We start from the raw sequence: 26727 nt of genomic DNA, 5'->3' as shown, positions 1-26727 counted from the left end.
CTTCCGAATTACGCTTTTGATCAAAAAGTATACCAAACTACGTCCAAATGACCTGAAATTTTGCACACACATCCCAAATGACACAACGGAACTACTGTAACTTCCGGAATTCCATTTCGACCCCTATATTAAAATCTCACCTATCAACCGGAAAACACCAAAATTCCAATTTCGCCAATTCAAGCCTAAATCTCTTCCGGACCTCGAATACACATTCTGATCACGCTCCTAAGTTCCAAATCACCTCCCAAAACTATCCAAACCATCGGAATTCACATCTGAGCCTTTTAACGCATAAGTCAACATCCAGTTGACTTTTCCAACTTAAGCTTCCTCAAAAGAGACTAAGTGTCTCAAACCTTACCAAAACTTCTCCAACCCCGAACCAACCAACCCGATCACACATAGAACCGATAAACAAAGTAATAAGAAGCAGAAATGAGGGAAACATAGCGATAACTCATGAGACGACTGGCCGGGTCGTCACAATTCAAGAGGTTATGATTTTCCCTTCTACCAACTATTCTTCCAATGCATTATAATCTGCTAAAATGTTTGAAACAATTAAATATCAATTTTTGCTAAATGGACGTTTATTTTAGATTAATATAGAAAAGTAAAATGATCATTTATGTACATGAAGAAGTAAAAAATATGAATAGGCGGTGAAAAAGGACAATAATTACATTACTACCACCTAAGAAACTACATCCCTCACAAATAGAATTCTTCTCTTCATTGGCCTTTTCTTTTAAACATGAAAGGTTGTATTTTATAAATTCCGCGCGGGAAAAGAAATTAGGAAAAGTCAACTTTCAAACTCGTTCCAAGCACGTGCCTGTGTAATTCAGCAAAGCTAAATAACTCAATTCACTGGTCAAAACCACATACATACACATGCCCTTATTGGTACGTACGCGCAAGTACCCACTTGTACGTACGTATGTATTTAAATTTATAGAGTTTACTTTCTAATTTTCTATTGTAAATGTCCTTTTTGGCTGATTCCACCAGCTATGGCATGAATCATACATGCCACCACATGCTTTGGCTGCACTGCCCTTTGGCTTCTATGTGATTTCGTAATTTTCTTAAATGGAAAATAACCACTAATTAATTGATCACTAGATCTATAGTTGTATAACAAAAAATATTTAGATATTGGGCTAAATATATATATATATATATATATATATATATATATATATATATATATATATATATATATATATATACTACTAGTACTATATTTTAGTCCCAAGTTGCATACCATATCATAAAATTCTAAGTATATATATAGTAGCTCTCAGATATTGTAACTAAGAACCCCAAACAAACAAACAAAAAACATATTCACTCAAACCTCTTTATTGCACAATGGCTAGTTATAAGGTTTTCAATCACATTGCCATAATCTTTATTCTCATCTCAATTTTCACACCTCGAGCTTTATCAGTAGTAGAAGATTGTGGAGCAGAAGAAGACAACTCATGTGTTAACAAATCAAAAGCGTTAAGCTTAAAAATCATAGCCATAGTCTCCATCTTAATCACAAGTATGATCGGAGTATGTCTTCCACTGGTCACACGTTCAATTCCGGCCCTAAGCCCAGAACGTAGCCTTTTTGTGATCGTCAAGGCATTTGCTGCCGGAATTATTCTAGCCACCGGTTTCATGCACGTCTTGCCGGATTCATTCGACATGTTGTCGTCCAGTTGCTTGAAAGAGAACCCCTGGCATAAGTTTCCGTTCACTGGATTTGTTGCAATGTTGTCTGCTATTTTTACTTTGGCTATTGACTCCATGGCTACTAGTTTGTATAGCAAGAAAAACAAAGCTGGTGTAATTCCAGAAAGTCAAGCTCAAGGTCAAGGTGGTGATCAGGAAATGGGAGAGGTAAATGCTGGAAACAATGTTCATTCCCATCATCACCATGGATCCTTTTCCACTAAAGATGGAGTAATTGATGGCACGAAACTACTTCGATACAGAGTGATTGCCATGGTTAGTTTTCTCTTCGATCTATTAATGGTTATGACTTTGCTCTCTTATTTTCTTCTAACATCCCTATCCCTCACAAATAGAATTCTTTGCTTGTAATATTAGTAACATGAAAAATAAAGTAAGTTACATGTTATTAATTTTTTTACGCGGTTGGTGCACACAAATTAATTAAGTCATTATTTTAATTAATATTAATGAGGTAGAAGTTTGGCTAAACACTCACAAATATTTTGACGATAGTGAAATAATCTTATCATTGTGAAATATGTAGATGAAATAGGGGAAAAAAGACTGGATTGGTTTTCATATTTGATATATAGCGACCCACTTGATCGGTATTCTCGTGGTCGTAGTTTTCACTATCATTACTCGTCTAATTCATTTATTTTTATCTATTTACTTATTTATTTATGATGATGATTATAACATTGTTATTGTTAATTTTGTTGTTCTTATCATCATCGTGTCATCATTTATAAATAATGGAAAAGTATCAAGTATTTCAAAATGATAGGAAAAAACTATATCAGATAAAATGGAGTTGGCAATAGTTGTCCTGAGTTATATATGATATCTTATGGATCCTTATATAATAAATAATCTTGCATGCATTCAAGATTTTTGAGAAAAGAAACAGTTCAATAAGGTAAAAGTCAAATGATCAATTATTTAATTTGGTGTACTTGCTGATAGTGATTCAAGTACCATGGCTGAATTAGAGACGAGTTGCATAGTTGGGATCTGGTCTTCTTAGTTTACAAGCAACTTATCTATTTGTTTATTTTTGTTATACTTTCATTTTTTATTATTTTGTCTCTTTGACTGAGTTTATTTCTTCTTGATCGTTAATCAGTTCTTCATCAATGATTGAACTTAAAAACCAATACTATAAGATTAATTAATGAGCGAGGAACTTTTTATATTCCTTCATTAAAGAGGGTACTTGTTTTTCTTTTCTGCTTGCAGCTGGTTCATACCTGCGAAGGAATAAATAATAACCTTGCCTCTTACATTTTTTTTTTTTTTTTTTTTTTGTCTTTTTAATTTAGTGGAATTGAAAAAGTCGATGGGCGCTGTAGTGATGTATCCTCCATTTCGAAACCTAAAAACATTAATATACGAGCTAGATCAATATTTGTTTGTAGCAAATTATACATTTATAAATCTGAATCAAATTAGATAAGCGACACTGATAATTTTTGTTGATTCATGCAACATCATAAATAAATAAATAAATAAATAAATAAATAATTAAAGCGAAACGTTTTTGCAGGTGTTAGAGCTGGGAATCATTGTTCACTCGATTGTCATAGGGATTTCTCTAGGTGCTTCAAATAATACTTGCACAATTAAAGGACTCGTTGCTGCACTTTGCTTTCATCAAATGTTTGAAGGAATGGGACTTGGTGGTTGCATTCTCCAGGCAAGTTTTCATTTTACAACATATAATAATAAAAATAATTCTCGATCGGTTCACTTTCACTAATTCAAATGCACATTCAGGCCGAGTACAAGTTCTTGAAGAAGGCAATAATGGCATTCTTCTTCGCAGTAACAACTCCATTCGGTATAGCACTTGGGATAGCACTTTCAAGCACTTACGAGGAAAATAGCCCTCGGGCATTAATAACCGTTGGATTGCTCAACGCATCGTCTGCTGGCCTTCTGATCTACATGGCTTTGGTAGATCTTCTTGCTGCAGATTTTATGGGTGACAAATTACAAGGCAGTATCAAGCTACAAATCAAGTCCTACATGGCTGTTCTTCTTGGTGCTGGTGGAATGTCTCTCATGGCCAAATGGGCCTAAGATCGATTTGTTTCCTTAATTTGTTTTAATTAATAAAACAAGTTTGTGTGAAACCTGTCCCCCTTTTTCCATCACTCCTTTCCTCCAATTTTCAAATTGTAATTTCGTAAAATATTCTGTAAAATGTGTCTTCTCTCTTTTTTCCCCTCATTTACTGCGTGTCTATTTGGAGCTTTTCATTGTCAAATTAGTCAAGCGTTTTTTTTTTTTTGGTAAAATTAACCGGTGAGTGATAAACATCACTCTAAAATTTAGAACATAAACAAAGCTTGCAAACATCCAGCATCCACGAATGTATGTGGCGCTCACAAGGTGTCAGCCTCTACAATTATTTATCAGCACGTCTGCCCAGATCTATACTTGAAAGACATAACGATTGAGGGATCAGTCTGCATGACTAAGTGAGTAGTAATCCAATCCAAGACTTGATTTGGACATACTAATTCTGAAACCATCAATATATAATACAACACACGATGCACAACAAACTCATATCTCAAATCATCCAAGTATATAATATGTTATATAGTGCATATATAGTGGTATAACATATCTTATACATTTAACAAATACTCTAAGTTTTAACCCTTTGCTTTTAACTTTAGCCTTCTCTTCTTATACACCCTTTTTCTTTCTCAAACCCAATTTGTTTTACCACCTGATGACACTTCATATCATTCCATATGTTTAAATTAGAGCAGATCTACAAGACTCAATTGGACAGTAATGATTAGAAGATCAATTCAGATTCAAACATATGATACTATGAATTAAATTGAAGTATGACCATTAAAATTTATTATAGATCAGGATATAAACCTTGATCAATAGTAGACGGTCTAAGAGGGTGTTTGGTTAAGCTTATAAGCGGGTCAAACTAGCTTATAAACTCATTTTAGTTTATCTACGCATTTGGTAAATATACATAGTGCTTATAAGTAAAAAAAAAAAAACAAAAAGTCATAAGTTTGTCACCCCCAACTTATAATTTTTCAACTTATAAACACTTTCGCTTTGACCAAATATTTTACTATACTATTCCTAATATTATTTTGTCGTCCCCAAATACCCGTACTGAAATCCTCTAACCCTCTCCTAGACCTCTCTCTCACCTTCTATTACTTCTTTTAGACGCAACAACATCATCGCCGCAATGGGCCTTTTCAATTCAATCTCCCACTTGATTTCAGACAGTCAAATATAAAGACTCTTTGTTAGTTCTTCGTGCCTCCTTGACTTCTCAAACTGAACTAAGACTGTCCAACTAGAGGTATAGCCGGAAGGAGCTCTTTTTGTATTGAAAGTGTTTTCAAATAGCAATCCATCGCGTCGGTAATAAGACTTAGAGTAAACGAACGATTCAAGCTCCTTACAGAAGGCAGTTCAGCTTGATAACTCGATAAGCTGTATTGACAAAACAAAACCACTCTTTCAAAGGTGGGATCAATCCCAACCTATTCTTCTTAGCCTAACAGTTAAGATTTCTTACGGCTCCTCTACATAGACTGGGATCAAATTTCCATTTGGATAAGAAATCTTTCTCTTGTAAATCACCCTTCGATCTTCATCTCCTTAACGTTTTAAGATTCATTTGAAATATAGTTATTTCTGTGATTGCTTGTTTCCCAGACTCTTAAGTTCTTTATGTTGCTATCCAAATATGAACACTTTTTATTTTTCATTCTATGAGAACTTTTGCCTATGAAATAACAATGAAGAAATCAGAATGATATATTTGGAAAAAATCGAAGAAGATGATCTATTTATGATTGTAAATTTTAATTTGAACTTAATATTTCATGTACTATTTAAGTATATATTTTACTAACATACTTTAGTCAAATTATTAGTTTTTGTTTATAGGTTACGATTGTATTTTAACTTATCATAAAATAAATTTATATTTATAAAAAATAATTTTATGTAATCAATATTACATTAAAAAATATAAGAGACTTCGATGTTTTGATCCGATTACCGACAAAGTCTATATTTCGAGACATATTTGATTTGACGAGAACTGTTTTCCTTATCCTTATCTTATATCTACTTGATCACCACTAATCTCCCCAACGTCTTCTTTCCGATGTCCATCAAAATTTAGCTCCTACACATTTCCTTATTTTTCTCCTCCTTTGTCACAAAATCCTAACATTCCTCATGCATGTATAACGTCCAAAACAGTCCTCCTTTAGAATCCTTAATCTCAAAATGCTAACATTCCTCATGCATGTATAACGTCCAAAACAGTCCTCCATTAGAATCCTTCATCTCAAAATCTCCGCGACTACTACAATTTTTTAGTCCCAACTTGCATACCTTTCTAAGATATATATAGTAGCTCCTAGATATCATCAGTCAGAACCCCAAACAAATAAAAACAAAAAAAAAAACAAAAAAAAAAAACAAATTCACTCAAACCTCTCTATTGCACAATAGCTAATTATAAGGTTTTGAAGCACATAGACATAATCTTAATTCTCATATCACTTTTCACACCTCAAACTTTATCAGTAGTAGAAGATTGTGGGGCAAAACAAGATAACTCGTGTGTCAACAAATCAAAAGCATTATGCTTAAAAATCATAGTCATAGTCTCCATCTCAATCACAAGTATGATCGGAGTATGTCTTCTATTGGTCACACGTTCAATCCAAGCCCTAAGCCCAGAACGTAGTCTTTTCGTCAAGAACGTCTCAATAAAATTCGTGGCCTAAAGCCAAATTTTAAAAAGGGCCCCCCCCCTTTTTTTTTTGTTTATACTGTAGTTATCTTACAAAATGTAATACTAATATTTACTTTATTTTTTTCCTTTCTTTTTGTCTGTAATTTAGTTATCTTACAAAATATAATATGTAGTACTAATATTTATATTGGTAAGAAAATTCAAGTTACTAAGATGTTAGCCACGTATTTACAATGTGTTACCTTGAATCTTATTGTAAAAAATATTATTTACATATATGAAAATTTGAGTATCTTAATTCAAAGGTCTAAAATATTTCTATTGTTAAAAATAGGCAGTCTTTATTTCTACTTTTATATATAAGGAGTTTGTATAAACTTCAATATTGTCTAAGCAAAAATAAGATAAAAAATTCACAATTATTTTTGGGGCCCCAAAATTTAGGGTGCCTAATGTGAGCGTAACTGTGTTAAAACAAAAATCAGAAAATTGTTAGAAGAATAAAGAAATGTATAAAATAGTAAAGAATCAGAAATATTCCGAGTCCACAATTTTTCTTGTGCGTCCTTAAGGAATCTTAACCCCCTCACACGTTGCCAAGGTAATGGATTAAATCCTCCCAGGATAAAACGGAATAAACCTTCCTGCAACAGTGGCAATACAAACTGTAGGATACCAACGAACTCAAAGAACGGAGCAAAATCACACTTACGAATTTGAGAGAGAGAGACTGCGAATTAGGATGCAGTATATTCAGAAAGAAAGAAGTTCTGGAGTGTTTTTCGTGTGTAGAAGATGCAGCCTTGCCTCAGAATTTATAGGCAAATATCAGAAGAGGTGTCTGGAAAGGTAATTCTACCGCGGTCGCAGCAGAACCGCGGCCAGCGAGGCCCTCTGAACTTTCAGCAGGGTTCTGGCATAGTTTCAGCAGTGATTTGGCATTTAATTAATTATTAAATAATTAAATAAATTTTGTCCAAAAAATAATCTTATCGATCGATCATTTTCCTTTAATTAATTATTAAATAATTAAATAAATTGTCCAAAAAATAATCTTATCGATCGATCATTTTCCAAATCCGAATCCGAAGCCGAAGCCGAAGCCGAAGCCGAGCGAGCGTCGACGACGGCGCGAGGGTTCATTCTCTTCAACTCCTTTTAAGAGCTTTAAGAAGTGAATCTATATATAAGCACACAAATGTGATTGTCCCTCACCAATGAGGGACAAAGTGCAAGACAAAAGTTCACTTCTTCAAATTTTCATTTTCCCTCCATTTTATTTCCCTCCATTTTCAATTCACACTTCTTCTACTTTAAAGCCCAATGACTTAAAGTCCAACAATCCCCCACATGAATGAGAATGGCTGTATCAAGAAAGATCATAGATGAAAGCTATGTGATTTTGCAAGTAAGGATTAATTGCATCTGGATAAGTAGGTTTCTCTTTGAACTTTCCGTAGTGAACATATGTCGGATATACTCGGTCAATCGGTAGATTTTATATCTTTGAACCGTCGAACTTTAGTGTATACCTAGACAGCCATATGCCACACAACCAACCCTTAACTGTCTTTTGGTTCTCATTGTTATGTTCGTTTTAGCCATGAACACCGCCTGGTCTCATAAGTGCGTAAAGAATTGGCCTTACAGAATTCTCCTTGAAGCGGCTTACACTTCACACTTACGTAGGTGATTCCTAAACGTGTAATCCTTTAGATCGACACTATTTGATAGATACCTCATCAAACTTTGGTAATCATTAAAGAACGTGTAAAGTTCTATCCTTGTTACTGAACATTGTCTTCATCACGTGAATGGACCAAAGATTTTGTTTTGACAATGTTGAACCGGTCAATCACAACTTTGTTTGAGCTCCTTGAACCTAGATCTCGGAACATCTAAAATTCTAGGTAGAGTTACCGCCATGTTGACTTGTCCTCGGCCATAGTCCCATTCCCTTAGATGATTTCTCAACTCCCTCTCTAGTTAAGCCTTTTGTAAGTGGATCCGCAACATTATCCTTTGATCTTACATAATCAATAGTGATAATTCCACTAGAAAGTAGTTGTCTAACGGTATTATGTCTTCGTCGTATATGACGAGACTTTCCGTTATACATAACGCTCCCTGCCCGTCCTATTGCAGCCTCACTATCGCAATGTATGCAAATAGGAGCCAAAGGTTTTGGCCAGAACGGAATGTCTTCTAAAAAATTCCGAAGCCATTCAGCTTCTTCACCGGCTTTATCCAATGCTATAAACTCTGATTCCATTGTAGAGCGAGCGATACATGTCTGTTTGGAAGACTTCCAAGATACTGCTCCTCCACCAACAGTAAACACATATCCACTTGTGGACTTTGTTTCTGATGAGCCGGTTATCCAATTAGCATCACTATATCCTTCAATAACCGTGGATATTTATTGTAGTGCAAAGCGTAGTCTTGGGTATACTCCAAATATCCCAGAACTCGTTTCATAGCCACCCAGTGATGCTTGTTGGGATTACTTGTGAATCGACTAAGTTTACTTATTGCACAAGCTATATCGGGTCGTGTACAGTTCATGATGTACATTAGACTTCCCAACACACGAGCATACTCCAATTGAGACGTACTTTCGCCTTTATTCTTCATAAGATGATGGTTTAAGTCAATTGGAGTCCTTGCACTTCTAAATTCCAAGTGTTTGAATTTTTCAAGTACCATTTTCACGTAATGTGATTGAGACAAAGCTAGACCTTGAGGAGTCCTCTGGATTTTAATTCCTAGAATTACATCGGCAACTCCTAAGTCTTTCATATCAAACTTACTAGCAAGCATACGCTTAGTAGCTTGAATGTCGGCAATGTCTTTGCTCATTATTAGCATATCATCAACATATAAGCAAACAATGACTACATGATTTTGAACGTTCTTAATGTAAACACACTTATCACATTCATTAATCTTAAAACCATTTGACAACATTGTTTGGTCAAATTTCGCATGCCATTGTTTGGGTGCTTGTTTTAGTCCATAAAGAGACTTAACAAGTCTACACACCTTCTTTTCTTTTCCCGGAACCACAAACCCTTCAGGTTGGTTCATGTAAATTTCTTCCTCAAGATCACCATTTAAGAAGGCTGTTTTTACATCCATTTGATGGATTTGAAGACCATACAAGGCGGCTAACGCTATTAGCATCCGAATAGATGTAATTCTTGTTACCGGCGAGTATGTGTCAAAATAGTCAAGACCTTCTCGTTGTCTAAATCCTTTGACAACAAGTCTTGCCTTGTATTTGTCAATAGTACCATCGTCTTTCATTTTCTTCTTGAAAATCCATTTAGAACCCAACGTTTTGTTACCCGGAGGAAGATCAACCAATTCCCAAGTATGGTTGCTCAATATGGATTCTATTTCACTATTGACAGCTTCTTTCCAATATTGTGCTTCTGAGGAAGACATTGCTTCCTTGAAGGTACGAGGCTCATTTTCTAAAAGAAAAGTCAGAAAATCTGGACCGAATGAAGTAGATATCCTTTGACGTTTACTTCTTCTTGGATTTTCTTCATTAGGCATACCATCTGTTATTTCCTCCCGAGGTCGTTTTGACTTTTGGCAGGTCACTTCACTTTCCTTTTTATACGGATAAATAGTTTCAAAGAATTCAGCATTATCTGATTCTATTATCGTATTAATGTGAATCTCAGGATTTTCTGATTTATGAACCAGAAAACGATATGCCTTGCTATTGGTTACATATCCAATAAACACACAATCAACCGTTTTTGGACCTATCTTAACCCTTTTAGGTTTAGGAACTTGTACCTTAGCTAAACACCCCCACACTTTGAAGTATTTCAAGCTAGGCTTCCTTCCTTTCCACTTTTCATAAGGAATGGACTGTGTTTTACTATGAGGTACACGATTGATTATCCGGTTAGCTGTAAGTATAGCTTCCCCCCACAAGTTCGGTGGTAAGCCAGAACTTATTAGCAATGCATTCATCATCTCCTTCAATGTTCGATTCTTCCTCTCCGCAATTCCATTAGATTGTGGAGAGTAAGGGGCAGTTGTTTGGTGAATAATGCCATTTTCCAAACAAATTTCTTCAAAAGGAGATTCATATTCGCCACCCCTATCACTTCTTATCATTTTGATCTTTTTGTTTAGTTGCGTTTCAACTTCACTCTTGTATTGCTTGAAAGCATCAATTGCCTCATCTTTACTATTAAGTAAATAAACATAGCAGTATCTCGTGCTATCGTCAATAAAAGTAATAAAATACTTTTTCCCACCGCGAGATGGTGTTGACTTCATGTCGCAAATATCTGTGTGAATTAAGTCTAAATGACTTGAATTCCTTTCAACGGACTTATAAGGATGCTTAGAATACTTTGATTCCACACATATTTGACATTTGGAATTAATGCAATCAAATTTTGGCAATACTTCTAGATTTATCATCTTCCGCAATGTTTTGAAGTTTACGTGACCTAAACGCGAATGCCATAAAGTGTTTGACTCAAGTAAGTAAGAAGAAACATTCACTTTATTGATAGGAACTGCTATTACATTTAGCTTAAAAAGGCCCTCATTTAGGTAACCTTTTCCTACATATACATCGTTCTTACTAAGTACAACACTATTAGAAACAAAAATACATTTGAATCCATTCTTGACAAGAAGTGAGGTAGACACAAGATTCTTGCGAATTTCTGGAACATGGAGGACTTGATTTAGAGTCACTATTTTTCTCGACGTCATCTTCAACGCAATCTTGCCAACTCCTTCAATTTTGGCCGTAGATGAATTTCCCATAAAGATTGTCTCGTTGGGTCCTGCGGGGGCATAAGAAGAAAATAACTCCTTGTTAGCACAAACATGGCGGGTGGCTCCAGAATCTATCCACCATTCTTTTGGATTTCCTACCAAATTGCATTCAGACAACATGGCACATAAGTCCTCCATTTCATCTTCAACCATGTTAGCTTGATTCTTTTTCTTCTTATCATTCTTGGGCGCACGACAATCCACGGCCTTATGCCCAGATCTTCCACAGTTGTGGCAATTACCCTTGAACTTTTTCTTGCTTGGGTAATTCTTTGGTCCGGAAGCCTTCTTCCTCTTCTTATTTTGTGGCGCCTCCTCAACAACGTTTGCCCCCATTATTGTCGAGTTTCCACGTGACTTCTTTTCAGCATTTTTGTTGTCTTCTTCTATCCTCAGACGAACAATCAAGTCTTCTAGTGTCATCTCCTTCCGCTTGTGTTTAAGATAGTTCTTAAAATCCTTCCACAACGGAGGTAACTTTTCAATGAAAGCAGCGACTTGAAAGGCCTCATTTATGACCATACCTTCAATAACAAATTCATAATTAATAATAAGATAAATCTTATTAATAAAATTATTGATTCGGGTCATACCTTCAGCAAGGAGGTCATGCACAATGACTTGTAATTCTTGGACTTGAGTTATGACGGACCTAGTGTCAATCATCTTGAAATCCAAAAACCTTGCAGCCACGAACTTCTTAAGTCCGGCATCCTTAGTCTTGTACTTCTTCTCAAGTGCATTCCATAACGCTTTTGAAGTTTCCATGACACTATAGACATTGTACAAGTCATCTTACAAACAACTCAATATGTAGTTTTTGCACAAGAAATCAGAATGTTTCCATGCTTCAGTTACAACAAGTCGTTCATCATCCGGAGTATTCTCAGCCATGACCGGAGGATCCTCCTTGACGAAACGTTGCAAACTCAACGTAGTAAGATAGAAGAGCATCTTCATTTGCCAGCATTTGAAGTCAATACCGGAAAACTTTCCGGGTTTTTCTGCCGGTGCCATAGCATGAGCAGGAGTAGAACGGCTTAACGAGGCAGCAGCACTCGTAACAGTAGCACCCGTTCCCGCAACACTTCCATTAGTTTGGTTTTCATTCGTCATATTTCTGTAAAGTTGAAAACAATACAGAACTTGTTAAATCAGTAAAGTTTTGATATCTTCAAACTGAATACCAAACCAAACATAGAACACGTAACAATGGTGAAGTTTTTATATACTTCAAATTCGTACGTTTATTATTCCGGCAAAGTTTTTATGTACTTTAAACCGGACAGAAACAATTATAGGAGTAGAAAGCAACAAGGCTTTAGTCTCCAATAAAGTATATAGAAAACAGTTTAATAATCAACACAAAAACGTTAGTAAAATAAAATTCCTTAAGCTTATGAGCGTAACTGTGTTAAAACAAAAATCAGAAAACTGTTAGAAGAATAAAGAAATGTATAAAATAGTAAAGAATCAGAAATATTCCGAGTCCACAATTTTTCTTGTGCGTCCTTAAGGAATTTTAACCCCCTCACACGTTGCCAAGGTAATGGATTAAATCCTCCCAGGATAAAACGGAATAAACCTTCCTACAATAGTGGCAATACAAACTGCAGGATACCAACAAACTCAAAGAACGGAGCAAAATCACACTTACGAATTTGAGAGAGAGAGACTGCGAATTAGGATGCAGTATATTCAGAAAGAAAGAAGTTCTGGAGTGTTTTTCGTGTGTAGAAGATGCAGCCTTGCCTCAGAATTTATAGGCAAATATCAGAAGAGGTGTCTGGAAATGTGCCTTTTCAGAAAATACGCAGCTAAAGAGGCTCTCTGAATCTGACTGCCGCGATTCTACCGCGGGCGCGGCAGAACCGCGGCCAGTGAGGCCCTCTGAACTTTCAGCAGGGTTCTGGCGTAGTTTCAGCAGTAATTTGCCATTTAATTAATTATTAAATAATTAAATAAATTTTGTCCAAAAAATAATCTTATCTATAGATCATTATCCGAAGCCGAAGCCGAAGCCGAGCGAGCGACGACGATGGCGCGAGGGTTCATTCTCTTCAACTCCTTTTAAGAGCTTTAAGAAGTGAATCTATATATAAGCACACAAATGTAATTGTCCCTCACCAATGAGGGACAAAGTGCAAGATAAAAGTTCACTTCTTTAAATTTTCATTTTCCCTCCATTTTATTTCCCTCCATTTCCAATTCACACTTCTTCTACTTTAAAGCCCAATGGCTTAAAGTCCAACGCCTAAAGCAAATGCTTTACTAGCCTACCCCTTGAGCCACCCCTGCTTTTCGTGATCGTCAAGGCATTTGCTGCCGGAATTATTCTAGTCACCGGTTTCATGCACGTGCTTCCCGATTCATTCGACATGTTGTCGTACAGTTGTTTGAAAGAGAACCCGTGGCACAAGTTTCCCTTCACTGGATTTGTTACAATGTTGTCTGCTATTTTTACTTTGGCTATTGACTCTATAGCGACCAGTTTGTATAGCAAGAAACATAAAGCAGGTGTAATTCTAGAAAGTCAAGGTTGTATTGGGAAAAAACTGAATTTACATTGTAAGTGACGTGGCATGACAGGTGGACTGGTCAAACGGTCAAAACACAATAAATAGCCAAGAGGCACGGGTGAGAACAGATAAGGGAAAAAGAAAGCAACATTGGTGCGGACCGTTACTAAAATAGGTACGAGTCTCGTACCTATCCAAGTCATCTAAAGACCGAAGATCGGAAGAAGTTGAAGATACGAATCTGATGACGTAAAAGAGTTTAAATATAGCATTAAATATCAAATACGTTAGAATATTTGTTTTAAAAAGAAATGATTGTGTAACGTTTTTTTAATGTCATTTATTGCTCATAATTGCCTCATTAAGACAAAGGCATTACCTCTTCTCCTAGGATTAGCTATAAAAGGAGAAGAACTCACCATCTGTAAGAAGACGAAATATTATTGGGATCTTACTGAAATACAAAACTATTTACTGCTTTACCATCATTCTCAAAAGTATTTTGTTTTCGTCTCCTGATTATCAGTAACCCGAATTTCTTTTTAGCCTTGACCAAAGACTCAGATTTTTGGTTAAACAAATTGGTTCCGTTACCGGGAATCTGATAATCTTTTCTTTTAAACTATATCTTGTCCATTGTCGTCACTATGTCAAACAACAACACCGACAATAACAGTAATAACACATTGGGAAACCATGAAAATCAAATCCATCAAAATCAAGGTGACGTGGTTCCCTCCCCTCCAGATTCACCACGTCAATCTCGTGAAGGCACTCCTGTTACTGAATCCCGTGCTGATCAACAAGAACAATCTGAACACTTTGAAGGAGTTACAACTGAAGCTTTACAAAAGCTAATTGATGCACAGGTCGGCAAAGCTCTTCAGGCACTTGTTAGTCGATTGCCTGCTGCACCACTCACACCAACTCCTAATAATAATACATTGGAGAATCCCCGTTCTGGTCTTGATAATTCTGGAAACGGAACAACCCCCAGTGAACCACAGGAAGGGGGACCAGGTAATTCAAATAATTCATATTTGCAAAATTTAGTACTAACCTTGCAGAAACAGATTAAGGAACAAAATGAGTGTATTGAGCAAATACCTGGAGTTCCGCCTATAACAAAAGGAGTAGACATGGACAAATACTCACAACAACCATGGAAGCCAAGTGCTGCTCCCCTTCCAATTCCGAAAAAGTTCAAAATGCCTGACATCCCGAAATATGATGGTACTATAGACCTACGTGACCACGTGACTGCATTTACAACAGGCGTGAAAGGCAACGACTTGACCAAACAAGAAATTAAATCAGTACTGGTCAAGAAATTTGGAGAAACACTCACCAAGGGTGCATTAACCTGGTATTCTCTTTTATCTGAAAATTCTATTAATTCTTTTGTTGAGCTTGCAAATTCTTTTATTAAAGCACATTCGGGAGCACAAAAGTTTGAGAAAAAAATGGAAGATATTTTCAAAATCAAACAAGGGGATTCAGAGTTGCTTAGAAATTTTGTTGATAGATTCCAGCGTGAAAGAATGACTCTACCTCGTGTGTCTGACAACTGGGCTGCAATAGCCTTTGCAAGTAATTTAAATGACAAAAGTTCTGAAGCCACGAGACGACTCAAAGAAAGCCTTCAAGAATTTCCTGCAACCACATGGAATGATGTTTACAACAGGTATAGTACGAAGCTGCGAATTGAAGAAGATACCGTACCTAAGTTTCATCATGAAGAAAGGGGTGGTCCCCGAAGATCAGAAACCAAAAAAAAGATCAGGTGAAAACAGGTATGATCCATATATGGGACCTGCAGAAAAAGACCCACGGTCGAAACAAGATAGCCAGCAATATGATCAAAAATCGAGGAACAGGGACTCTGGTTCTTCTTCAAAGTTCAGGAATGATCGGAACAGACAAGAATCACGAGATGATGACAGAAGTTTAAAGGCACGATTCGGCGGATATAATTTTAATGTCTCTACCTCCGAGCTCGTAGCTGTTTTAAGAAGCATGGGAGATAAGGTACGGTGGCCAAAAGAGATGCGGTCAAATCCAAATAGACGCAATGCAGATCATTGGTGCGAATTCCACAATGATCACGGACACAAAACTTCAGAATGTAGATTCTTGCAGAGTGAAGTGGATCATCTATTGAAGCAAGGGTACCTCACTGAGTTATTTAGCGAGAAAGGAAAACAAGCTTATATGAAAAACAGGCAAGAGCCACCACAACCTCCTTCACCCAAGAGGACAGTGAATGTGATAAGTGGGGGAGAAGATATTCACGGCATAACCTACACAGCCTCCAACAAGGTTTCTAAGGTAACAATTACACACGGGAAACGGGTGCGGCAGGTCCTAAAAAATGAAAATATTTCGTTCGATGACGTAGATACCGAAGGAGTGACAACTCCACATAATGACGCACTGGTAATATCTTTACTTGTACATGATACTAATGTAAAACGAGTTTTGATTGATCCAGGGAGTTCTGTAAATATTATACTACTAAGGGTATTACGTGAAATGCAAGCTGAAGACAAAATGATACCCAAGGCGCACACCTTGTCAGGCTTCGACAATTCAAGTGTGGTAACAAAAGGAGAGGTAATTCTAACAACTTTTGCTACGGGTGTTGTTAAAGAAACTAAATTTCAGGTAGTTGATATGGAAATGGCCTACAATATGATCATGGGGAGACCATGGATACATGATATGGATGCTGTCCCATCAACTCTACATCAAGTTATTAAATTCCCATCACCATGGGGAATTTGCCAAATTCGTAGGGATCAGTAGATGGCTAGAAGTGTCAATGCTATAACAAGTACGAGCACCGTAAATAAAGAAAAATAGCAATTACAGGAAACAGTTAAAGGTAAAAAAGATCAAACTTCAGCTGAACAAGAAAAGACAGATTTGGACTCAAGGCCTGACACAATTCAGGAACTTGAAGAAAATGAAAGCATCAAAACAACAATTGAAGAGCTCGAGGCAGTGACATTATTTGAGCAATGGCCTGAACGAAAGGTTTATGTCGGAGCCAATTTAAGCTTAAACATGCGAGGTATGATAATCGAATTTTTAAAAGCTAACTTAGACTGCTTTGCTTGGTCCCACGCTGATATGACAGGGATACCACCAAATGTGATGACTCACAAACTCAATGAGGACCCTTCTTTCACACCAATAAAGCAAAAGAAACGGAAACAAGGTGCTTTCAAGAACCAGGTGATTCAGGATGAAGTCCAAAAATTATTAAAAATCGGATCAATCCGTGAGGTAAAATATCCTACTTGGTTAGCTAACACGGTGGTTGTACCCAAGAAAAATGGTAAGTGGCGTGTTTGTGTAGATTATACCGATTTAAATAAAGCCTGTCCAAAAGATTCCTTTCCCTTACCGCATATAGACCAACTAATTGATGCAACCGCAGGTCATGAACTTTTAAGTTTTTTAGATGCATACTCGGGATATAATCAAATTAAAATGGATCCTGGTGATGAAGAAAAAACTTCTTTCATCACAGACAGGGGGACTTACTGTTATAAAGTAATGCCCTTTGGTCTCAAAAATGCTGGGGCAACCTATCAAAGGTTGGTCACCAAAATGTTCCAAGAACATTTAGGGAAAAACAATGGAGGTATATATAGACGATATGCTCGTCAAAACCCAGCGATCTCATGATCATATTTCTCATCTATCTGTTACATTTGAAATTTTGCGAAAATTTAATATGAAACTCAACCCAGAAAAATGTGCATTTGGAGTTGCATCAGGTAAGTTTTTGGGTTTTCTTGTTTCTAACCGTGGTATTGAAGTGAATCCTTCTCAGATCAAAGCAATAGAAGAAATCCCTGATATCCTTACTAATAAAAAGGAAGTACAAAGATTAACGGGAAGAATTGCAGCTTTGGGGAGATTTATTTCCAAATCCTCAGAAAGGTGTTTTAAGTTTTTCTCTGCACTCAAAAAGCAAGATCATTTTGAATGGAATGAAGATTGTCAACAAGCCCTTAGAAATTTGAAAGCTTATTTGTCAAAACCACCGTTGTTGGCAAAACCAAAGGTGGGGAAAAACTTCTCATCTATCTGGCCGTATCTGAAGTCGCGGTGAGTGCTGTTTTAGTCCGCGAGGACCAAGGTAAACAATCTCCTATTTATTATATAAGTAAGTACTTATTGGATGCTGAGACACGATACCCACAGCTAGAAAAATTAGCATTAGCTTTGATCATGACATCTAGAAAATTAAGACCTTATTTTCAATGTCATCCCATTAATGTAGTTACTGCTTTTCCGCATCGAAATATTTTGCATAAACACGAACTTTCAGGAAGATTAGCAAAATGGGCTATAGAACTAAGTGAATATGAAGTTGTTTATCAACCCAGGACCGCTATAAAATCTCAAGTACTAGCTGATTTCGTGGCTGATTTTAGCCAGGGGATGCATTTAGAAGCAGAAAAAGAATTACTAGTTTTTAATGGTGCAAACCCGGGGACTTGGGTTTTATTCACTGATGGTTCATCTAATGTAAAAGGGGCAGGCCTAGGGATAGTCCTCGTACCACCTGCGGGTGAGACTATTAGACAGGCTATAAAATGTCATTCTATAACTAACAATGAAGCAGAGTATGAGGCTGTAATTGCAGGTTTAGAATTGGCACGAGAACTCGGCATAACACAGATTATAATCAAGAGTGATTCTCAACTCGTGGTCAATCAAATGATGGGGACTTATACAGCCAGAGAGACGCGAATGCAAGAATACCTCGCAAAGGTACGGGAGTTAATAAAGCAATTCCAAACTTGGAAAGTAGTGCAGATCCCAAGAGATGAGAATGTAGAGGCAGATGCTTTAGCAAATCTCGCATCTGCAGCAGACGTAGCAAACGATACAAATGCTTCAGTCATACATTTATTTCATTCCGTTCTCGAATCTGATAAAAATGAGGTAAATTTTAATCATTTAACATGGGATTGGAGAAACGAAATTGTTGCCTTTTTACAGCACGGTACCGTGCCTAATGACAAAGGAAAGGCTCACGCGCTTCGCAAAAAAGCTGCTCGATATTGTTTATATCAAGGAAATCTTTATCGAAAGATGTTCGGTGGACCACTAGCAAGGTGTCTCGGACCCTCTCAAACAGAATATGTGATGAGAGAAGTGCACGAAGGCCATTGTGGGAATCACGCAGGGGGGCGGTCACTGGTAAGAAAATTAATTCGCACAGGATATTATTGGCCTAAGATGGAAGAAGAAGCGACCAGTTTTGTGTCCAAATGTGATAAATGTCAAAGGTACGGCAACAATATGCACAGACCAGCTGAGTTACTACATCCTGTTATAGCCCCGTGGCCCTTTATGAAATGGGGAATGGATATCGTAGGTCCACTTCCACAAGCAAAAGGTCAGGTAAAGTTTCAACTTGTACTTACAGATTATTTCACTAAATGGGTAGAAGCAGGGGCATTTAAACAGGTATGAGAGAAGGAAGTTAAAGACTTCATATAGTGAAATATAATATGCCGCTTTGGAGCACCAAAGGAGATCGTGTGTGACAATGGACCACAATTCATTGGAGCTCAAATCATAGAATTTCTTCGAAGTTGGCAGATCAAAAGGATAACATCTACGCCATATCATCCAGTAGGTAATGGACAAGCGGAATCTACTAACAAAGTCATTATCAACAACTTGAAGAAGAGGTTACAGGATTCAAAAAGTAATTGGCCTGAGGTGTTACCTGGAGTATTATGGGCTTATCGTACAACGATCATAACAGGCACTGGAGAAACACCATTTTCAATGGTTTATGGTGCGGAAGCCTTAGTTCCAGTTGAAATAGGTGAGCCAAGCACACGGTACGATCAGGCAACGGAGGAATCTAATGATGAAGAGATGCGGGTCAACCTTGATTTACTTGAAGGAAGAAGAGAAGCTGCATTGATAAGGATGGCAGCACAAAAGCAAGTAATTGAACGATATTACAATAGGAAAGCACGCCTCAGATTTTTCAAAATTGGGGACTTCGTGCTTAAAAAGGTGTTCCAATCTGCAAAGGCTGCTAACTCAGGAAAGCTAAGTCCAACATGGGAAGGACCGTACAAAGTCCGTGAATTGCGGGAAAAGGAGCATACCAGTTGGAGACAATGGACGGCAAAGTTTTACCCTCACATTGGAATGCCGTCCACTTAAAAAGATATTACTTTTGAGAAAGTACCTACGGTCAGGTATCACCATGTTAAAATTTCTCTCTTGGATTATTAATGTTTTACTAACGATTTTAGATGCTAGGCAAAACACCCTAACTCGTGCCAAATGATGAGTCACAACCTGTAAGGCAAAATGGAGTATTCTTAAATTCCCAGCCCAGGGTTACAATTAATCTGATGGAAATACACACGAGTTAGGCAGTCTTCATCTATAATCGCACCTTCGAGTCCCGTATATCTTTCTATTTCAGGAAAAGGGCCAAAGTAAAAGAAATAAACAAGTGCTCGAGGCTTCATACTTCACCGCTCAAACACTTGGGGGACTACATATTGTACACATATACGTGTAGAAGTGCAGATACGAATATCGAACAAAAGTCGGCCACAAAGAGACAAGTGTTGAGAAAAAGTTACGAAGTCTTCAGCATTCATGAGAACAACAAAGTCATCTCTCAAAACTCATAAACAAAGTCACCTCTCAAACCCTTCTTAATATATAAAGATAGGGTCATGACTATGTACTGAAACAGGTTATGAAGAAAAACCTTGTTTATTCTATGTTATGTACAAATCTGTTACAAAACAAAAACAGTTACGAGAAAGTTGTAGATGTATTGTAATAATATAATAGTCAAACACTTGTTAAAGTTCATGAATAGAAACTTGCCAAAGTTGTTTCATACAAAACGTGTGTATTCCTATTTCTTTCATCGTATTATAAACACCATTATGAAGTTGAGACGTCTTCTTCATTAAGTGTCGATAAAATAAAAGGGTCCTCTTTTATAAGCCTCATATTGATAATCCATGAGAAGAATCATAAAGCATTTTAAAAGAACAAAAATGCTAATCTATTCTATAAGTCCTAGATAAATGGGCAAGAATAAAATATACGGAAGTACCAATAAAAACTTCTTAATATAAAAGACTAAGTACAAACTTAGTCAGCAAAATATTTGTTTTTTACAAATTCCCCATTATGATAACTGGGGATTTCGTCAAAAGATCCCTTAAAGTTGCCAAGGGATAACACCACCAATTAATAAAAACAAAAACAACAATTTCATTTTCAGCTAGTCACTGAAGGGGTTGGAACATCAGAAGTTGCAATTTCATTTTCAAGAGCAATTTTAATTGGGCTTGGAATATTGAAATCACCGAGGGGAGCAAGAATCACAGGAGCTTCAGCTTCCATGGAATGTGTCATAGAAGTTTCACCCTCGGGAGTCGGAATTGCAACCTCAATTGTTGCAGTAGCCACTTCTTCATTTAAAAGCTCTTCCGTTCCAGGAGCTTCAAGTGCAGGAGAAGGAATATCAACAGGTTGTTGACTTTTCTCGATAGTGTCTAAGACTTTGGCTAATTCAGATTGCAAATCGAAGCTTTCCTGAGCAGCTTCCATCAGAGCATCACGGCGAGATTTCAGGAAAGCCCAACTCACCTCTATGTTGAAGTTCTCCTCTAGAAGTCCATACTCCCTTTCCCAAATAGCAAGATCATTCTTCAATATTTGATGTTCAGCTAAATGGGAATCAAGGGAAGCTTCAAGGGAGGCATGAGAGCTCTTCAAAGCTCGAATCTCGTCAGAGGAGGTATGTAAGTTAGCTTGAGCTTGAGTCAAGCTTTGCACTAACTCTCCTGCATATTCTTCTTTCTTGGCTAAAAGTGCCTTAAGCTCCCTGACTTCTTCACTAGCCTTTGATAATTGTTCTGATATTGAGCACTCCAAAAGCTCTTTATCTCTTTTAAATTGGCTTGAAGAAGCCTTGGCAGTCGCTAGTTCAGAAGTCAAACCACGCTTTTGCTGCTCCAGGATATTTCTACTTTCTTGCAACTCCTCTATGGTCCCCTGAGCATTCTCAAACTGTTCTTTCCAATTAGCTGCTTCAAGCTGGGCTCCCCTGGCTATTTCCTCGGCCTCATGGATGGATTTTTCAGACTCACGGGTTTTTCTTTCCAGAAGGGAAATTCTTCCCATCAATTCGGTACCAATAAGGTTAGCCTACAGAGACAACTCATAGAAATGAGGATTTGTAGATCGAAAATAAAAAACTTGTTGGTAAAGGAAAAATACCTTCAAAGTAGAATGAACTATGTCATTCATCAGAGTCAGGCAGTTGTGGCTCTCCATATTCTTCTTCTCAATATCACCAATTAGAGGCTCGAGCCAAACATCAGCTCTACCAGTCTTTCTCAAAAGGCTATGGTTGGCAGGAACTTCAAGAGTAACACTTCTCATAGCCATGGTTCTACTGCTAGAACCCGCCTCTGTATGCTGAACGAAGGGAGGAGGATCCATGGAAGGAGGAGTAGTAGAAAAGGAAAACACAGCAGCAGGAGCCATAAGAGTCAAAGAAGGGATGGAAGGAGAAGATGAAGAAACTGACACAGGAAGGGAAGCAAGTGCAGTTGAAACTGGCAAAGGAATGGAGGAACTAGGAACGAATGAGGAAAGAGGAGCTTCATCAAAAACAGGGCCGGGCTCGCCACTCTCAAAACCACTATCAAAAAGACGCTGAGTTAATTCATTAGTATCTTTTGGCACAGTGTCCTCGTCAGAATGAATCAAAACAGGCTCGGTGGACGAAGTTTGAGCAGGGGTATCCTCAATTTCATCATTATTAGTGACTTGTCTCCTAACTCTTGGCCTGGCAATTAAAGAGGTATCTTCCTCTTCCTCATTCTCAGAACTTTCTCCTATAGCTTTCCTTTTGGGAAGCGAAGCTCGAGCTTTGTTCAAATCAAGTGAAGCATTAGCAGACATGCGAATGGCCATAGCTACTTCAGTTGTCATTCCTCTAACACCAAATCCTGATCAAAAGAAGGATACATAATCAACATTGAGAAAAAGGTGCTTGGCATGTAAACAAAACGTGTAAAAAGGGACATACCATGTGTTTTCACCTTCCAGCCATGTAAAGAAGAAATTGATTTCCAAGTTCTTTGATCCTTAGGAGTAATCTTCAAAATTGAATCTACCCAACCACGGAAGTTAGGAATAAGTTCCACATCTCCCATGGTTGCTACAAAAAACCAAAAAGAGACGAAGTGAGAAAAAAAATCAGAATTCTCAAAAATAGGTGCGGTAAATAAAAGAAAACTTACGTGCAAAATTCCACTTCTCAGGGAAGAGAATATTTGTTTCACCAAGCAACTCCACCGTACGTACAACAACGTAACGGGTGTACCATCCACGATCCCTGTCATCTTCAGGGTTTACCAAAACCTTTTTGCTTCTTGCAGTTAAGGTAAAAACCCCATGGCGCATTAAATTGGGATGGTATAAATGAATAAGGTGAGAAAGGGTGAAGTCGACATTGGCTTTGGCAGATAAGTATCTCAGACAAGCCACTACTCTCCACACTAGGGGACCAACTTGGGCAAAACTGATTTTAAAGAAACTACAAAAGTTAATAATGACTAGGTCAACCGGAGGATTAAAACCCAAAGTAAATGGGTAAGTATAAACGAAAGAATAACCATTTCTAAAGGAAGAAACTCTTTGATTTGGGGAAGGAATTGACATTCGTAGACTATTGCTCCAGTTACAATCCCTTCTGATGGTAGGGATTGTAAGCTCGGTTACTAATGAAGGATAAGTGTCAGCTTTTTCTAAATTTGCAATTTGCCTTTGAAGAGACGTTCTATCACTCCCAAAAGACAAATCACTTGGAACAATTTCATCGACTAAAGGTTCTTGAGAAGAATCAAGGATTTCTTTACCTTTAGAAGAAGGGGTCTTCGGAATAGAACTCCCGATATTAGGAGAAGAAGAAGCAGGACCAGATAAACCATCACGAGCGGACCCTAGGCCCAAGATCCGAAGCCTACCTCCTCTGTCTCTCCTATGTCTTCTAGGGGCATTGGGGAAGTGATCAAGAATTGGAACTTTTCTAGGGTTAGGGTTTGGAGATGACATTGTTGAAGAAAGATGTACTAAAAGGGAGAGAAAATACAAGTAAGTAAGAAATTGATTGTTGAAGATTTATGAAGAAGAAGGTAAACGAAAGAGGGTTAAAAATACTTATATTAACAACCATCAAACTTAGAAGTGCAATGAAGGAAAGCCTATAATAAAGGCAACTATCATTTCGTGAATAGTATGAATGAAGAAGTCTCGAAAAAAGGGGGTAGAATTGCAGAATCAATCAGAAGGTGACACGTATGTAAATCATTAAATGGAAGGGACAATTGAAGCGTCAGTATTTGTCATAATATTAATTACGGCAAAAATTCCTTTTTTATGAAAATCCACTTCCCAATTATTTACTTGATAAATAAATGGAAAGTGGGGGGACTATCTGTATTGGGAAAAAACTGAATTTACATTGTAGGTGACGTGGCATGACACGTGGACTGGTCAAACGGTCAAAACACAATAAATAGCCAAGAGGCACGGGTGACAACAGATAAGGGAAAAAGAAAGCAACATTGGTGCAGACCGTTACTAAAATAGGTACGAGTCTCGTACCTATCCAAGTCATCTAAAGACCGAAGATCGGAAGAAGTTGAAGATACGAATATGATGACGTAAAAGAGTTTAAATATAGCATTAAATATCAAATACGTTAGAATATTTGTTTTAAAAAGAAATGATTGTGTAACGTTTCTTTTAATGTCATTTATTGCTAATAATTGCCTCATTAAGACAAAGACATTACCTCTTCTCCTAGGATTAGCTATAAAAGGAGAAGAACTCACCATCTGTAAGGAGACGAAATATTATTGGGATCTTACTGAAATACAAAACTATTTACTGCTTTACTATCATTCTTAAAAGTATTTTGTTTTCGTCTCCTGATTATCAGTAACCCGAATTTCTTTTTAGCCTTGACCAAAGAGTCAGATTTTTGGTTAAACAAAGGTAAAGCTGGTGATCAGGAAATGGGATCGGTGAATACTGGAAATCATGTTCATGACCATCATCACCATGGATCATTTTCGACTAAAGTTGGAGTTGATGGCACGAAATTACTGCGATACAGAGTGATGCCATGGTTAGTTTTCTCTTCGATCTATTAGTGGTCATGACTTTTCTCTCTTATTTTCTTTTAACATCTATGCCCTATCCCTCACAAGTAGAATTGCTTGTAAAATTAGTAATAACCTAAAAAATAAAGTTACATGCTATTAATTTTTTTACGCGGTTGGTGTACACAAATTAAATCATAATTTTAATTAATATTATTGTGGTAGAAGTTTGGCTAAGCACTCACAAATATTTTGAAGATAATTAAATAATCTTATTTGAAATATCTAGTTGAAATAGGAAAGAAAAGACTGGATTACTTTGAAAACTTGTTGAATATATCGGCAGTATGTTTCGATATATAGCGAACCACTTAATCGTTGTTCTCGTGGTCGTATTTTTCATTATCATTACTCGTCTAATTCATTTATTTTTATCTATTTACTTATTTATTGATGATGATGATTATCTTGTTTTTATCATTATCGTGTCATCATTTATAAATAATGGTAACGTATCAAGTATTTAAAAATGACAGGAAAAAACTATATCAGATAAAATGGAGTGGCAAATAGTTGTCCATGATAACTTATGGATCCTAATATAATAAATAATCTTGCATGCATTCATCATTTTTAAGAAAAGAAACCGTTCAAGAAGGTGAAAGTCAAACGATCAATTATTTGGTGTACTTTCCTGATAGTGATTCAAGCACCATGGCTGAATTAGAGACTTGCCTGATAGTGATTCAATAAGTTGCATAGTTGGGATCTGGTCTTATTTGTTTACAAGCAACATAATTTGTTAATTATTGTTATACTATCATTTTTATCATTCATATTGATAACTTTGAATATAAGCTAAATCGCCATGAGAATCTAACTAGGGTTCATGAGAACAAAAATAAGAGAGAAAGAGAGCTTCAGATATGTTTCTGTATATTCGAATGGAAAAACCATCCAAATGTGTATAAACTATACTATATATACATTGGGCCAAATATCTTAAACTCGGAAATTATAAACCAAAACTTAACAAATAAAAGTTTATACAATTAACTTATACACAACTGAGCCTATTTCTGCCGAGGCTCAGATGCCAAATAGCCTTCAAGTCCAACAACCCCCCTCAAGTTGGAGGGGGAAACCACCTGCAACTTGGAGAGAAACTGATGATGAAGCTACCCAGTTAATGGCTTGGTGAGGACATCAGTAAACTGTTTAAGAGTAGAGACATGAGATAAATAAATCAGTCCGTCAGCCAACTTAGCCCGAATAAAGTAACAATACATCTCTATATGCTTGGTACGCTCATGAAAAATTGGATTCTTGGCAATGTGAATAGCGGCCTGATTATCACAAAATACAGAGATAGGAAGGGAAACAGGAACGTGCAAATCAGAGAAAATCCGGACTAGCCAAGTCAATTCCGCCACAACTTTACTGATAGCTCGGTATTTAACCTCAGCCGAAGAAAGGGACATAATGGGCTGCTTTTTAGATTTCCAGCTAATTAAACTATCACCCAAAAAAAATACAAAACTCAGTGACAGAGCGTCTGGTATCAACGCAAGCAACCCAATCCCTATCACTATAGGCAGTCACTTTGAGATCAAGAGAATTGGAGTAAAATAAGCCAACATCAAAAGTACCCTTAAGATACCTCAAAATGTGTAAAGCATCAGACATATGAGGAGACTGG

The 26727-nt window shown here is 37.0% G+C and overlaps 2 protein-coding genes across 2 annotated transcripts; both read left to right on the top strand.

Moving 5' to 3' along the window:
• The first annotated feature begins 1340 nt into the window (after nucleotides 1–1340).
• On the top strand, nucleotides 1341–3959 carry LOC104223184 (probable zinc transporter 10). Its single transcript, XM_009774558.2, has 3 exons — nucleotides 1341–2004; nucleotides 3278–3427; nucleotides 3508–3959. The coding sequence occupies exons 1-3, from the start codon at nucleotides 1378–1380 to the stop codon at nucleotides 3811–3813; spliced, it is 1083 nt and encodes a 360-aa protein (XP_009772860.1). The 5' UTR covers nucleotides 1341–1377; the 3' UTR covers nucleotides 3814–3959.
• A 537-nt stretch (nucleotides 3960–4496) lies between these two features.
• Nucleotides 4497–25079, top strand: LOC138884989 (probable zinc transporter 10). The gene is made up of 4 exons (XM_070165870.1): nucleotides 4497–4536; nucleotides 6253–6497; nucleotides 13603–13852; nucleotides 24922–25079. The coding sequence occupies exons 1-4, from the start codon at nucleotides 4497–4499 to the stop codon at nucleotides 25077–25079; spliced, it is 693 nt and encodes a 230-aa protein (XP_070021971.1).
• The last annotated feature ends 1648 nt before the right edge of the window (nucleotides 25080–26727 follow it).

This window comes from Nicotiana sylvestris, chromosome 2, assembly GCF_000393655.2.
Source record: "Nicotiana sylvestris chromosome 2, ASM39365v2, whole genome shotgun sequence".
Taxonomy (NCBI): domain Eukaryota; kingdom Viridiplantae; phylum Streptophyta; class Magnoliopsida; order Solanales; family Solanaceae; genus Nicotiana; species Nicotiana sylvestris.
The sequence above is the reverse complement of the archived record's forward strand: the minus strand, read 5'-3'. Positions and strand labels throughout refer to the sequence as shown.

What these genes read in the sequence shown, in the direction of transcription:
- LOC104223184 (XM_009774558.2), top strand. Translation starts at nt 1,378, where the DNA reads ATGGCTAGTTATAAGGTTTTCAATCACATTGCCATAATCTTTATTCTC. An exon ending in GATACAGAGTGATTGCCATG is followed by an intron (nt 2,005 to 3,277) that starts GTTAGTTTTCTC and finishes ACGTTTTTGCAG; the next exon opens with GTGTTAGAGCTGGGAATCAT. An exon ending in TTGGTGGTTGCATTCTCCAG is followed by an intron (nt 3,428 to 3,507) that starts GCAAGTTTTCAT and finishes ATGCACATTCAG; the next exon opens with GCCGAGTACAAGTTCTTGAA.
- LOC138884989 (XM_070165870.1), top strand. Translation starts at nt 4,497, where the DNA reads ATGTTTAAATTAGAGCAGATCTACAAGACTCAATTGGACA. An exon ending in CTACAAGACTCAATTGGACA is followed by an intron (nt 4,537 to 6,252) that starts GTAATGATTAGA and finishes ATTGCACAATAG; the next exon opens with CTAATTATAAGGTTTTGAAG. An exon ending in GCCCAGAACGTAGTCTTTTC is followed by an intron (nt 6,498 to 13,602) that starts GTCAAGAACGTC and finishes CTACCCCTTGAG; the next exon opens with CCACCCCTGCTTTTCGTGAT.